General features: G+C 39.4%; 2 protein-coding genes across 2 annotated transcripts; one reads left to right on the forward strand and one right to left on the reverse strand.

Annotated features, from left to right (window-relative positions):
* Window positions 1–9,993: 9,993 nt before the first annotated feature.
* Window positions 9,994–12,015, forward strand: LOC106429647 (cytochrome P450 704C1-like). The gene is made up of 5 exons (XM_013870396.3): window positions 9,994–10,577; window positions 10,652–10,936; window positions 11,006–11,344; window positions 11,424–11,624; window positions 11,722–12,015. The coding sequence occupies exons 1-5, from the start codon at window positions 10,053–10,055 to the stop codon at window positions 11,908–11,910; spliced, it is 1,539 nt and encodes a 512-aa protein (XP_013725850.1). The 5' UTR covers window positions 9,994–10,052; the 3' UTR covers window positions 11,911–12,015.
* Window positions 11,893–13,317, reverse strand: LOC106429639 (histone deacetylase complex subunit SAP18). Its single transcript, XM_013870386.3, has 4 exons — window positions 12,927–13,317; window positions 12,742–12,837; window positions 12,288–12,362; window positions 11,893–12,185 (listed from the first exon to the last, which is right to left on the reverse strand). Exons 1-4 carry the CDS (start codon window positions 12,963–12,965, stop codon window positions 12,153–12,155), a joined length of 243 nt encoding a protein of 80 aa, XP_013725840.1. The 5' UTR covers window positions 12,966–13,317; the 3' UTR covers window positions 11,893–12,152.
* Window positions 13,318–13,378: the final 61 nt, after the last annotated feature.

Consider the following 13,378-nt stretch of genomic DNA (forward strand, 5'->3'; position numbering starts at 1 on the left):
CTCCTGTATGATGTGTTGATTCTCCATGTAAAGCTTTATATTGTTCATCTCCATCTCCTTTTCTTCCCGCCACATCCTTCTCCTCCTGAAAATGTTAAGAAACAGAGATTAAAATGTTATCGTGACTAAGAACGTAATTAAAGCGTCGATTATAGATAGTTTCAGAAAGGTGTGTGAGGTTAAAACCTTGAGAGGCGAGGGATACGAACGTGGGTATGTGTTTTGAGGTACAAAACTAATCTCGTGGGTGTGTGTGAGAATGGTTCTGAAGAACTTAAACACATCTTTAGAGATTATAGAGAGAGATAAAAGAAGTGAGGCGTGTTTGATTAGTGGGTAAGAGATAAATAGAGGTGTTATATAGATGAAAATTTGTGTAAGTTTGTGTCTTGCATTTTCTTGAGAGAGCGAGAGAGGAAAGAGAGAGGCTCCTTTAGAAGGTAATGATGGCAAAGAAGAATCATGATTACAAAGGGACAGGGAAAGAGGTTATGAGGGAGAAGAAGAAGTTGAATGAAAAAGAACAAGTACAACATAAACAGTCTTATCTTTACTGTATTTTTATGGGTTTTTGTTTTGTTTTTTTTGGCGACTGATTGAGTTAGTTAAAAGTTGAACAAAACTTAGGTTCACCCCTAGGGTGAAACTTTAAATTCACCAATCAAAGTGACACATAGATTATTAATTTAAAAATATTAAATTAAATAAAAAATAGCTAAAAAAAATAAAAACGCTAATTTTAGCGACGTTAACGCTTCCAGCGAAACCCTAAACCCTAAATATTAAATTCTAAACCCTATACCCTAAATTCTAAACCCAAATTCAAACCCCTAAACCCAAACCCTATACCCTAAACCCTAATCCTAGACCCTAAACCCAAATTATATACCTTAAACCCAAAAAATAGACTATAAACCTAAATCCTATACCCTAAACCCAAGTCTTAGACTCTAAACCTTAACCCAAACCCTATATATAGCATCTAAGTTTAGAGTTTGGGTTTAGGGTTTACCGTTTGGGTTTTAGGTCTAGGATTTGGGTTTAGGGTATCGGTTTTGGGTTTAGGATTTACGGTTTGGGTTTAGGATTTATCGTTTGGACTTATGGTTAAGGTTTTGGGTTTAGGGTATATAATTTGGGTTTAAGATTTACGGTTTGGGTTTAGGGTCTACGACTTTGGTTTAGGGTATAGAGTTTAGGTTTATAGTCTAGTTTTTGGGTTTAGGGTATATAATTTGGGTTTAGAGTCTAGGATTAGGGTTTAGGGTATAGGATTAGGGTTTAGGGGTTTGGATTTGGATTTAGAATTTAGGGTATAGAGTTTAGAATTTAAGATTTAGGGTTTAGGGTTTAGCTGGAAGCGTTAGCGTCGTTAAAATTAGCGTTTTTATTTTTTGTAGCTATTTTTTATTTAATTTAATGTTTTTTAATTAATAATCTATGTGTCAATTTGATTGGTTCTAAAGAGTGTGGTGAACTTAAGTTCTGTCCTTAAAAGTACTACTATTTAGAATAATTTAGGAAGTTTCCCTAAAAAGCTCAGACTCACCGTTAAAGAGGTACACAGGATGAAACAAACTATCCAATATTATTATAACTTATGATCATTTTGTTTGTTTGTCAACTAAATCACATGGTTTTTGATGTTCAAAGTGACAGTTAGTCAAATCTTCGTAACAGCTATTCATACATCAAAAACTATTCTTTTCAAATATATTTACAAATTATAATACGTTCCGACCTAATAAAGCAGTAGTACAAGCTTTTTAGATGTATAAACGGAATCAATGGATCTTTAACCAAATGATTGCAATTAACTATTCTTTTACTTTTACGTTGCAACTCAGATTCGGAAACTAGGCTCGTCTCTTGCTCCAACAAAATGAGTTCATACATTAGGTTGAACCTTGTACACATTTTATTTTTACTTCAGTACCGTAATACTATTACATTACAATGGTTAAACTTTTCTTGAAAGAAAAGAATTTATAAAGTGAATTTTACATTATATTGGCTGTTTTATATACTATATGCATTTAACCTCTGCTTGTTTTTGTGAGATTAATAATCGTATTGCGTTTTATGAAACGATTTGGCAGATTCTTTTGACTGGCAAAAGGTCAAATCATGATTACTTGTGAACCAAAGCAAGTCAAAAGGTAAGAGTACGTGAAAACCTCGATCTTCATCACAAGTACAATTGTTTCCTCTTATTAACTTTTAAAACATCAAACCCTTTTTTTTCTCTGTGTTTTCTATTTAATATGACTTTTATGAAACCTAATCCTGATTCTGCCTTTTGTCACGAAAGAAAAAAAGATTACGTACCCGAGCCTCCAAGATAGAAGAGTGTAAATCGAGAATTTTCAACTCATTGAAAGTCATATCTCATGATGGTTAATCAATTCCGTTACATACACACAACAAGACTTACGTTCTAAAGTTTACTTACACCATTTGTTCTCGTCGTTCCCCGTCCAATAGTTTATACAGGCTGTATGTAGAATATTAAGATTCTTGACTAATAAGTACTTTGTATTAATTACTTTTAAAACGATAAACCATAAAGTTTTCTTACGACATGTGTTCTTAAGCAATATGTGTACTTATCTGTTCTTATTTACATACTGATACCGTTCGTTGTCTTACATTTGGAATATTAATCAACACTCTAGTGTGTTTCATTGTCCAGCCCGTTAATCAAATGAGTAATTTTGTAATCAAAATCCTAATCAACTGACTTTGTGTGTTAAGGGGGGTCATGGCTCACCATGGGTCACGTAGCGAGCTTGGGTTTAAGGGATGGTTCTTAAGGGGGGTCATGGCTCACCATTTTGTTACTACCTTGTTTTTATCTTTTTTTTGCCAAGGTGTAGCATAAATTAGATTTACTATGTTTGTAAATCTGAACTTTCATTAATATGATATTTACTTTTTAGCAAAAAAAAAAAAAAAAAAAAACTTGGAAGGAAGAGGAAAAAGTGTGAAATCGATGCTACCAAACCTGGTGCAGCGACTTTAAATTTAGCACATATACAATAATAATATATACTTACATTTATGTGTTGTAGTGGAAAAAGTCATGGAGTACTCGAGTAGGAGTAGAAGCAAAAGCCAGAGCACATTTACTTTGGAAAAAAATGAAACCACCGATTTGGCTTCTTCCTCCCATAATCATCATACCCATTTGCCATAATAACCCCATTCACTAGTCCCCACTGTGTACGACAAAGATAGATTCATCAACCATCATCACCATTCATCGTTATCTTGCATACTGAATTTTGTGGGCTATTTTCTCTTCAATGTTCAAACCCAATTTCCACTTACTCATAATTCCCCTTCTTCCCATGGCCCAATCGATACTCATTATTTACAAACTATAATATATTATTTTTTGCTAACGGTTTACAACACATTCATAACTACAAACGAGAACATCAAGTACAGAACAAACAAATTTCATGTGAAAACATCTTACTACATAAAGATTAATTTCATTACTATTCAATGAAACATCAAGATACTCATGGACTAAAAATATACCCATTACATTTATTGATGATATTCATGAAAAAAAGGAAAGAAGAATTTTAGAATAAATTGATGAGGCGAAGGACTAGGGCCACTATAAAAGATCTACTCATTTCTTGTATTGATATTTCAATTGAAACCCAAAAATGCAAAGAGAAACTATGTAGCAAGAGGCATCAATGGAATTGGAGGAGATAGTCAACACCGAAATGAAACCCCATCCATCCATGCTTCTCTACAAAAGTGTTCAAAACTTGTTATCATTATACTCTATTATTATATCTCTACCATACAATTACAAAATTGGATCAGACCTAAAAGACATTTACCACTAAAAACAAAGATATAAGAGTTCATAGATGCCAAGAAGTTTACCAGAGTTAGGAGAGGGTAAGAATCTTGGAGTTGTTACTGCTTTCATAGTGATGAGATTGTTGTCAAAGGAGATTCTACTCCTCTTCTCACCATCAGAAAACCTCTCATATTAATTTCAGATTATCCATTGATGATTCCTATGACTTACTCTTTCCGCTGTCTGTTTTTAAGCCCCATCTCTAGCCAGTTAGCCCTCTCCTTACCCTTCATTATATCGTTTCTATCATTGCATCACATTATGGATATGCTTTTTTTCCTGAACTATAGACATCACAAAATTTCAAATATAAGATTTTTTTAATAAACTCATTAAGCTTCGCATTTCCACGTAAAATTACAGCTTCCCATGTTACAACCGTACCATTTGCCCTGCCTTATCTATATATCTTACTTCTAACGTGTTTTTGTAATGAAAAAAATGACTTGGAATATGTTACCGATCCAGAGAAAGATCTTGCTAAGTAGCTTTAACCGTTGTGACCACCTGTTTCTGATTCACATCAGCTTCATGGTTTCCTTCACTATCGGGATCCAAAGAATTTGATCCGTTGTCACCATTCATATCAAAACCCTCTCTGTCGGAGTCTGAGAGAGAGGACTGATTGTCACCATCTGTATCAATCAGAACAACTCTACCATACCATGATCTATTTTTCCTTTGTCAATGATCCCCATTGCCTCGTTAACAACTCCATGCTAGCATCATCTTTCCTTGTAGTGACGAAGACCTCATGAACTGCCGGTTTAGTTTGGCTTTGGCGTAATTGAGCGGCAGAGTCATGTACTATATATAGAATATGATACTTAAGTTGGTTCCTTCGATTCTATCCAACGTTGGGAGAATGTTGTTTTCTCTTTGCCATGTTATGTCCCAGTACTTGTTTCCTTAATACACCCCCGCAAGATGGAGGGGCTTGAGTCACTCCAATCTTGGAACAAGCATGATTGAACTTGGAGCGAGCTAATGGTTTTGTCAAGGCGTCGGCTAGTTGGTCGTGTGTGGAGACATGCATGTGAGACTCTTAGCGCACCTAGTTGAATGAGCTGGCGTATGAAGTGGTAGTCAAGTGCAATGTGCTTCATCCTGGAGTGGAAAACAGGGTTAGCACAGAGATAGGTTGCTCCTATGTTATCACAATAGATCACAGGGACTATCGGAATGCGGATGCCAAGTTCATGGAGAAGAGAGCAGAGCCACCGTATTTCTGAAGCTGTGTTCGCAACAACCCTGTATTCTGCTTCTGTTGAGGATCTCGCAACACCATTTTGCTTCTTCGAAGACCAAGAAACCGGATTTGATCCAAGGTAGATGATGTATGCATTTGTGGAGATGTAGTCATCAGTGTCACCAGCCCAATCTGCGTCGGAGAACCCATGAAGTGTGAGAGGTGACCGTCGAGAGAGAAGGATGCCATGAGTTGTTGTGCCTGCTAGATATCGTAAGACGCGCTTCGCTGCTTGCCAATGTTCTGTCGTGGGGGCGGTGCATGAACTGAGAGAGTCTACTGACAACATAAGAGATGTCTGGGCGTGTGAACGCTAGGTACTGAAGACTCCCGACAACTGACCGGTATTCTGTCAAGTCTTTGAGAAGAGTGCCACCATGAAGAGTGAGTTTCGGTGAAGTAGGTAATGGGGTAGTCACGGGTTTAACATCGTGCATCTTCGTCTTGATGAGCAGATCAATGATGTATTTACGCTGACATAAGTGGAGACCCCCTGTTGTTCTTGTTGCTTCGACGCCAGGAAAGTAGTGAAGATCAACCGGATCCTTGATGGAGAAGCGATCCGCAAACGTGTGAAGGACTTGATCGATGACCTGCTTGTCGTTTCCAGTTACAATAATGTCATCGACATAGATCAATATGTAAGTGTAGCTGACATTTACAATCCTCGTGAACAGAGACGCATCCGCTAGAGAGTTGGTGAAGCCAGTGGAAGTGAGATGTTGTTTCAATGCCAAGTACCAAGCACGCAAAGCTTGCTTGAGTCCATAGATTGCTTTTCTTAGCTTACACACATGTGATGGTCTGTCTCGATCAATGAAACCAGGGGGCTGGATCATGTAGACTTCTTCTTGAAGCTCACCCTGCAAAAACGCATTGTTAACATCTAACTGTTTGATGGTCCAGTTCCCATGGACCGCAATGTCAAGGACAAGTCGTATGGTTGTAGTTTTGATGACCGGACTGAACGTCTATGCGTAATCAACACCATAGCGTTGATTGTAGCCTTTGGCGACGAGACGTCCTTTCTTGCGTTCTTCCTTTCCATTCGGTAGATATTTTGTTGTAAAGATCCATCTGCATCCAACTAAATTTTGATTTGGTGTGGCAGGTACGAGATCCCAAGTATGGTTTCTCATGTGTGCATCATACTCAGTAGATGCTGCCTTTCTCCATTGTTCATCTTTCAAGGCCTGGAGAATTGTTGTGGGTTCTGATGTTAATGGTTTGGATGTGGTGGCAAGAAGGGTAAATTTTTGGTTTGGTTTAGAGATGCGGTTCTTGCCTCTTGTCTGCATTGGATGTTGATTTTGTGATGTGATAGGCGGGACTGGCTGTGGTTGATTTTCTGTATTTTGTGCTGAGGTTGTTTGTTGAGTTTGTGAAGAAGAAGAAGTCGGGTTCGTGTTTGGTGGAGTAGGTTGTGTCGGAGGTTGAGTAGTAGCCTCTTGGGCCATTTGAGTTGGGTTGAGTGTTTGGATTGTGGCTTGGTTTTGTTGGGCTGGAGACTGGGCTTGGGAATTTAGCCCATTATTGTGCTGGACAGAGGGTCCAGAGTGAGAAGAATCAGACGGAGAAGAAGGAGTTGGAAGAGACGGAGTACATACCTGAGGGTTTGTCGTTTGCGGCGGAGCCGGCGGAGGTGCTGCTGGCGGTTGGTGAAGAATCGAGCACGGGGCCGTTACTGGTATAACCTGATGAGGTGGAGAGCTCGTAGTAGCCTGTGTAGTTTCCGGAATGATATGAGGCACTGGTTGCGGACCAGAGTACGGGAACTGATCTTCGACAAAGTTGACATGCCGTGAAGTAAACACTCTGCCCGTTGGTCTATGTAGACAATAGTAGGCACTTTGTGATGTAGAGTAGCCGACGAAGACACAAGGCTGCTATCGATCGTCAAGCTTGTGGTGAGTGTAGGGTCTCAACCATGGGAAGCATAGGCAGCCAAACACTTTCAGTTTCGCATAGTTTGGATCTGTCTGGAACAATTTCTGATATGGAGATTGATTGTGTAGAGCCGGCGTGGGCATCCTGTTGATCAAGTAAACAGCTGTGGCGAATGCATAGTGCCACAATGATTTCGGAACAGACGCAGTGGAGAGTAATGTCAAGCCTGTTTCGACAATATGTCTGTGCTTGCGCTCAGACATGCCGTTATGTTCCGGCGTATGCGGCGGAGATGTGAGATGTGTGATCCCTTGCTCAGCTAAGTAGGATCTCATGGCAATATATTGGCCACCGTTATCAGAGTAAAGCGTTCCAATTTTGGTTTTGAATTTGTTCTCTACCAAGGGCTTGAAGGTTTTGAAGATATCCTTGACTTCAGATTTTCTTTTAAGTGGGTACAACCATGAGTAGCGGGTGTAGTGATCAATGAGAAGGAGATAGTATTTATGGTTGTCTTTAGAGAGAATTGGGGATGACCAGAGGTCTGAGAAAATGTATTCGAGTGGTTTTGTTGAGACAATAGTGGAGTTTGAGAAAGGTTGTTTATGGCTTTTATTAGAAAGGCAATCAGAACAAGAGAAATCTTTTTGGTTTGAATGCAACAAAGGTAAAGAAAATTTCTAAAGAGTAGTGTTTAGGACAGAGGTATGCGGATGTCCGAGTCTCAAGTGCCATTTAGATATAGTCGCCTTAGGTTGAGAGGAGGTGAGCATCGCAACTGCTTGGAGCTTTGAGATCGGCCATTCGTACAGACCCTGCTTAGTGCTGCCTTGGAGTAACGGCACCCCCGTGCTGAGATCCTTCACCTGAAAAGCAGCCGGGAAGAATTCCACGGAGACATTGTTAGTGTTGCACAGTCTATATACTGATATCAAGTTGCGATGAACATTTGGAACACAAAGGATTTTATTTAGCAGTAAGTTTCTAGAGTTTGAGGGAAGAGTATGGGAACCGGTGTGGGTGATTTGAAGGCTGCTGCCGTCAGCAATGGTGACATCATCTCCTCCGTGATACTGCTGGTGAAGAGAGAGGTTGTTCAGGTCAGATGTGAGATGGTGTGTAGCTCCACTGTCTAGGAGCCAGCTCTCAGCATTGTAGGGAGCATTGACAGCCAGGTTGGCTCGTGGCTGCCACGGTGTGAAGGGTGAGTTCGGCTGAAGTTGTTGACCAGCTTGGAACGTCTGAAGTTGAGGACAACGCTTCGCACCATGTCCTTGAGTGCCACAGATTTGGCAGCGTCCAAGATAGGGCCGAGGTTCTTTGCTTGTGTTCCGGTTATTGTTGTTGTAGGACTGAGCCTGCCAATTGTTGGTGACTCCACGATAGTTGTTGCTGCTTGTGTTGTTGCTGCTTGTGTTGTTGCGAGGGTTGCGGTTGTTGTTGGAGCGTTGTTGTGCTATGTTTGCAGTAACAGGAAAGGTGGAGCCAGGTTGCGGTGAGAGAGATGACAGGCGTAGTTCATGATTGATCAATCGCTCATGAATCTCAGTGATGGAAGGAGGTACGTCACGTCCTTCAATCTGATCCTTAACAGTCTTGTATTCATCAGGAAGACCCCCTAAGATCGCATCAATCTGATCTTCATGATCAAACGGCTTGCCTAGGAGTGCAAGTTGATCGAATCTTGTCGTCAAGCCTTGAATGTATGTGTCATTTTTCTTGTCTTCCTTCTTCCAGGCCCGTACCTGATCTCGCAGCTGTTTGATGTGACCACGGCTAGGTTTAGCATACGTGTTTGCTAGTGTCGTCCAGATCTCGATGGCTGTGACTGCTCTGGAGACAAGCGGTTGAAGGTTGGTGGTGAGAGCTCCGATGAGTGCACTGAAGATTAGGCGATCTTGGCGTTTCCATAAGACATAGTCTTGGTTTTCAGTAGTCACTTCATTGACCGTGAGTTGTGGTGGTGGTATGGGACGGGATCCGTCGATATGGCCTGCAAGTCCATAGCCATCAAGAAGCGCCTGTATTTGGATGCTCTACATCAAGTAGTTATCAGAGGTGAGTTTAGTGACATTAGCCATGTTGATGGTAAGGAGGCCTGGGGTGTTGGGGATGTTGTGTTCAGTGAATAACACTGAGTTGTTGTTAGCCGCCATTGAAAGAGATGAATAGGGAAAAAAAAAATTAGGTTTTGTGTAGATCGAAGCTGCTGATACCATATAGAATATGATTCTTAAGTTGGTTCCTTCGATTCTATCCAACGTTGGGAGAATGTTGTTTTCTCTTTGCCATGTTATGTCCCAGTACTTGTTTCCTTAATACTATAACCACTTCCTTGATTCTTTAAATCTGACTAACTTCATTCTCTCTACTTCTTTTGGTTTTGGTTTCTCCATGTACCGAGGGAGCTGTGCTACATCTCATAGGTTCTTAATACAAAGTATGATGAAGAGTGGTTTCATATTCTGACGATGTAAGTCTGAATAGCTAGGAATGATAGAAATTCAAGAATATAGTGAACTTCTAGTCAAAAAGCATATGTTAAACGATTTTTACACAAATTGATTTTTAAACCGGGTGACAGGAGATGACACTATTACTATTCTCATGGTTGTAAAGAGAACCGTACCCTTATATGCAAAAGTGATTTTTAAACGTGAATGCATAGATTAGAAGTAAACCATTGTCCTACAAAAACACAAGACAAAAGTAAGGAAAACACTACAAGAAGAAGCCGATTGTCTCATGTATTGATTTTTTTTTTTTTTTTTTGAAAAACTAAAAAGTATATCAAAACCAAAAACTAAAAGCAAAAATCTGAAAATCAAAAAACCAAAACTTAAAAATTCTAAACGTGGGTTCGAATTCGTTTCAGAAGGCCGACCCTTTATTATGGGCTTAACTATGGGCCCAACTAGATCATCTTCTTCGTCGCGCGGTGAAATCTGTTTACCTCTCCAACTCGACTTCACAAACGGAAAAGTTTGAAATAAGAAGCCAAAAAAGAAAAGTCTACCAAGTAAGAAAAGAATGGAGGAGATTTTAGCGACCATAGCCATCGCACTAGCAGCCACGATCTTCATCGTTCTGTCATTCTCAATCTACCTAACGATCAGAATCTTCACCGGAAAGTCTATACGCAACAAGGCCTACTCTCCAGTGCACGCCACGGTCTTTGACCTCTTATTCCACAGCCAAGAGTTATACGATTACCAGACGGAGCTCGCTACGAAGAAGCCAACCTTCAGGTTCTTGAGTCCCGGACAGAGCGAGATATTCACTGCAGATGCTCGCAACGTGGAGCATATTCTCAAGACAAGATTCGATAACTACAGCAAAGGACACAGCAGTCGTGAGAATCTTGCGGATCTTTTGGGACATGGAATCTTCGCTGTTGATGGAGATAAATGGAGACAGCAGAGAAAGCTCGCTAGCTTTGAGTTCTCTACTAGAGTTTTGAGAGACTTTAGCTGCTCTGTTTTTAGGACAAATGCATGTAAACTTGTTGGTTTTGTCTCTGAATTTGCTCTCTCTGGAAAATCATTTGATGCTCAAGTAAGTCTAAATATGGAAACTTGCAACGTTTTATTTAAGGAAACTCAAAAGGGTACTTTTGTTTTGGGTGTTAGGATATGTTGATGAGATATACACTGGAGTCTATCTTCAAAGTAGGGTTTGGTGTGGAGTTAAAATGTTTGGATGAATTTAGCAAAGAAGGGGAAGAGTTCATGGAAGGTTTTGATGAAGGTAACGTTGCAACTAGTTTAAGATTCATCGATCCTCTCTGGAAGCTGAAACGGTTTCTCAACATCGGATCACAAGCTAGACTCAAGAAGAGTATTGCTACTATAGACAAGTTTGTCTATAGACTAATTACCACTAAGAGAAAAGAACTTGGCAGGGAACAGAACACTGTGAGTTCGCTCTTGAAATTTTACACTCTCTTTTTGATTGGATTCTTACCCCTTTTGGCCTGTCCTTAGGCTGTTAGAGAGGATATACTATCAAGATTTCTAGTGGAGAGTGAGAAAGATCCGGAGAACATGAATGATAAGTACCTAAGGGACATAATCTTGAACTTTATGATTGCTGGAAAGGATACAACCGCTGCATCTCTCTCTTGGTTCTTGTACATGATGTGCAAGAACCCACTTGTTCAGGAGAAGATCTTACAAGAGATTAGAGATGTGACATCAAGTCACGAGAGAACAACCGATGTAAACGGTTTCGTTCAGAGTATAAATGAAGAGGCTCTTGATCAGATGCAGTATCTCCATGCAGCCTTGTCTGAGACCTTGAGGCTTTACCCTCCTGTGCCTGTGGTAAAATGACCGCTTCTTTAAAGATTATTATCTGATTGAACAACAGATGCAATATCTATTTTTTTGGTCCCTTCTCTAGGACATGAGGTGTGCAGAGAATGATGACATACTCGCAGATGGACATAGAGTGAAGAGAGGGGATAATGTCTACTACTTGGCCTATGCAATGGGAAGGATGACTTATGTATGGGGACAAGATGCTGAGGAGTTCAAGCCAGAGAGATGGCTCAAGGATGGCGGGTTCCAACCAGAATCACCATTCAAATTCATAAGCTTTCATGTTTGTACATCTCTCTCTTGGACAAGTTATGTATGAGGTTAAGAAACTAAAGACATTATCTTCTAACATGTTTTCTTTCTTTGACTGTGTATGTAAGGCTGGTCCAAGAATCTGTCTTGGCAAGGATTTCGCATACCGGCAAATGAAGATAGTATCGATGGTACTTCTTCACTTCTTTCGCTTCAAAATGGCTGATGAGAAGAGTAACGTGCGTTACAAGAGAATGCTTACGCTTCATATTGAAGGAGGACTCCATCTCCATGCAATCCCAAGGACAAGCACTTGATTTCCACTTTTATAGTCTATGTTTCATCATGTAACCCAACATTTGGTTACCCATTCAGACAAAACATCATTTAAATTGGTCAAATCTTGTTTAAACTGAGTAAAATCATTACACCACATATTAGACATAAAATGTTGTCTGAATGAAGTTTTGAAATGGGAACAACCATGAAGGTGCTCTTTGCCTTGTGCACAAACACAGACACACCTAAATCTCACTTGACGAGAAACAGAAACCTCCTCCTAGTAGATTGCTACATCCAGATAATCTCCAATCTGCAAAAGGATGATTAATTACAGTTATAGCTATTCTACTCGGCATACTATTTTGACTATAAAGATTACCATTATCTTCTGTGTGTGTGTTTAACTCTTTACCTCAAAATGAAGGTCAGCGAGTGTTTTACTGTCGTCTGGTTGTTTTCGGTTTGGATAAGACATCGTCTGACCAACCTTTTTATCAATCAACAATCACAAGATCAGTATCTTCCCGTGAGTTCTAGCAAACATCGCAAAGAACAAGTAAAATGATAACAAGTGAATCTGAAATCACCCCTGCCAAACAAACTAATGCATTCTTATATATAATGTTCTGTTCTCTCAACTCTCAAATCATAAGCATGGGAAGATGACTAGTCGATGCTACTATATGATCTGAGCATGCTTCATAAGTATAACAAAATACATGTTCGATATAGAGGCTCTAAATCAACTATGACTTAAAGAAAGTGGCAAAAAACACAGAAGAAACTCTAGAACGCCTCAACAATCTTGTGGTGGTCATGGTTATATCCTATCTTATCAAGAATGTGAAGAAAGAAGGTAACTTTACCTGTCTGACAATAAACCGGCCATTCTTGTCAGGATAAACAAACGCAAAAGATAATCTCGCGTCTCTTCTCCTAGCCGCTACAGAAACTTCTTTGACCTGAAACAACAACATGGTTCCACTTTGTGTGCTAAGGAACGAGGAGAAAACACAGGCACATCCATTGTGTACCAAATCTGTTAACTCACGAAGATTGGCATCTTTCCAAGTGTAGATTTGAACTTCATCCTTTGGTTATTTGCCTCTCACAGCATAATCTTCCTTAGTATGATGACCACCACTCTGCACAAGTAGACTCGACACAATGCATAGAACTAACTGCCTTTCATGAGCATAACTTGCTAACCATTATCACAGACTACAAAGGAACAGTTTGTTAAATTATTCACATATGAGTTATACTATATTTGTCTTTTATCTTCATGTATAAAGAAATGTAAAAAATATTTTTTCTTCAATTTCTGTAAGGAATAAACTAACAAAATTTTCAACTTTTATTTATTTAATTATTTAAATGAAGTTTTCACCTTTTTTCATTTTCAATTCATCAAATCAAATGATCACATTTATTTATATTTTCATAAAGGGTGTAATTCATATATATACTTTATACTTCTTTATTTATTTATTTTCTTAATTA

Source organism: Brassica napus, chromosome C3 (assembly GCF_020379485.1).
Source record: "Brassica napus cultivar Da-Ae chromosome C3, Da-Ae, whole genome shotgun sequence".
NCBI classification, from domain to species: Eukaryota; Viridiplantae; Streptophyta; class Magnoliopsida; order Brassicales; family Brassicaceae; genus Brassica; species Brassica napus.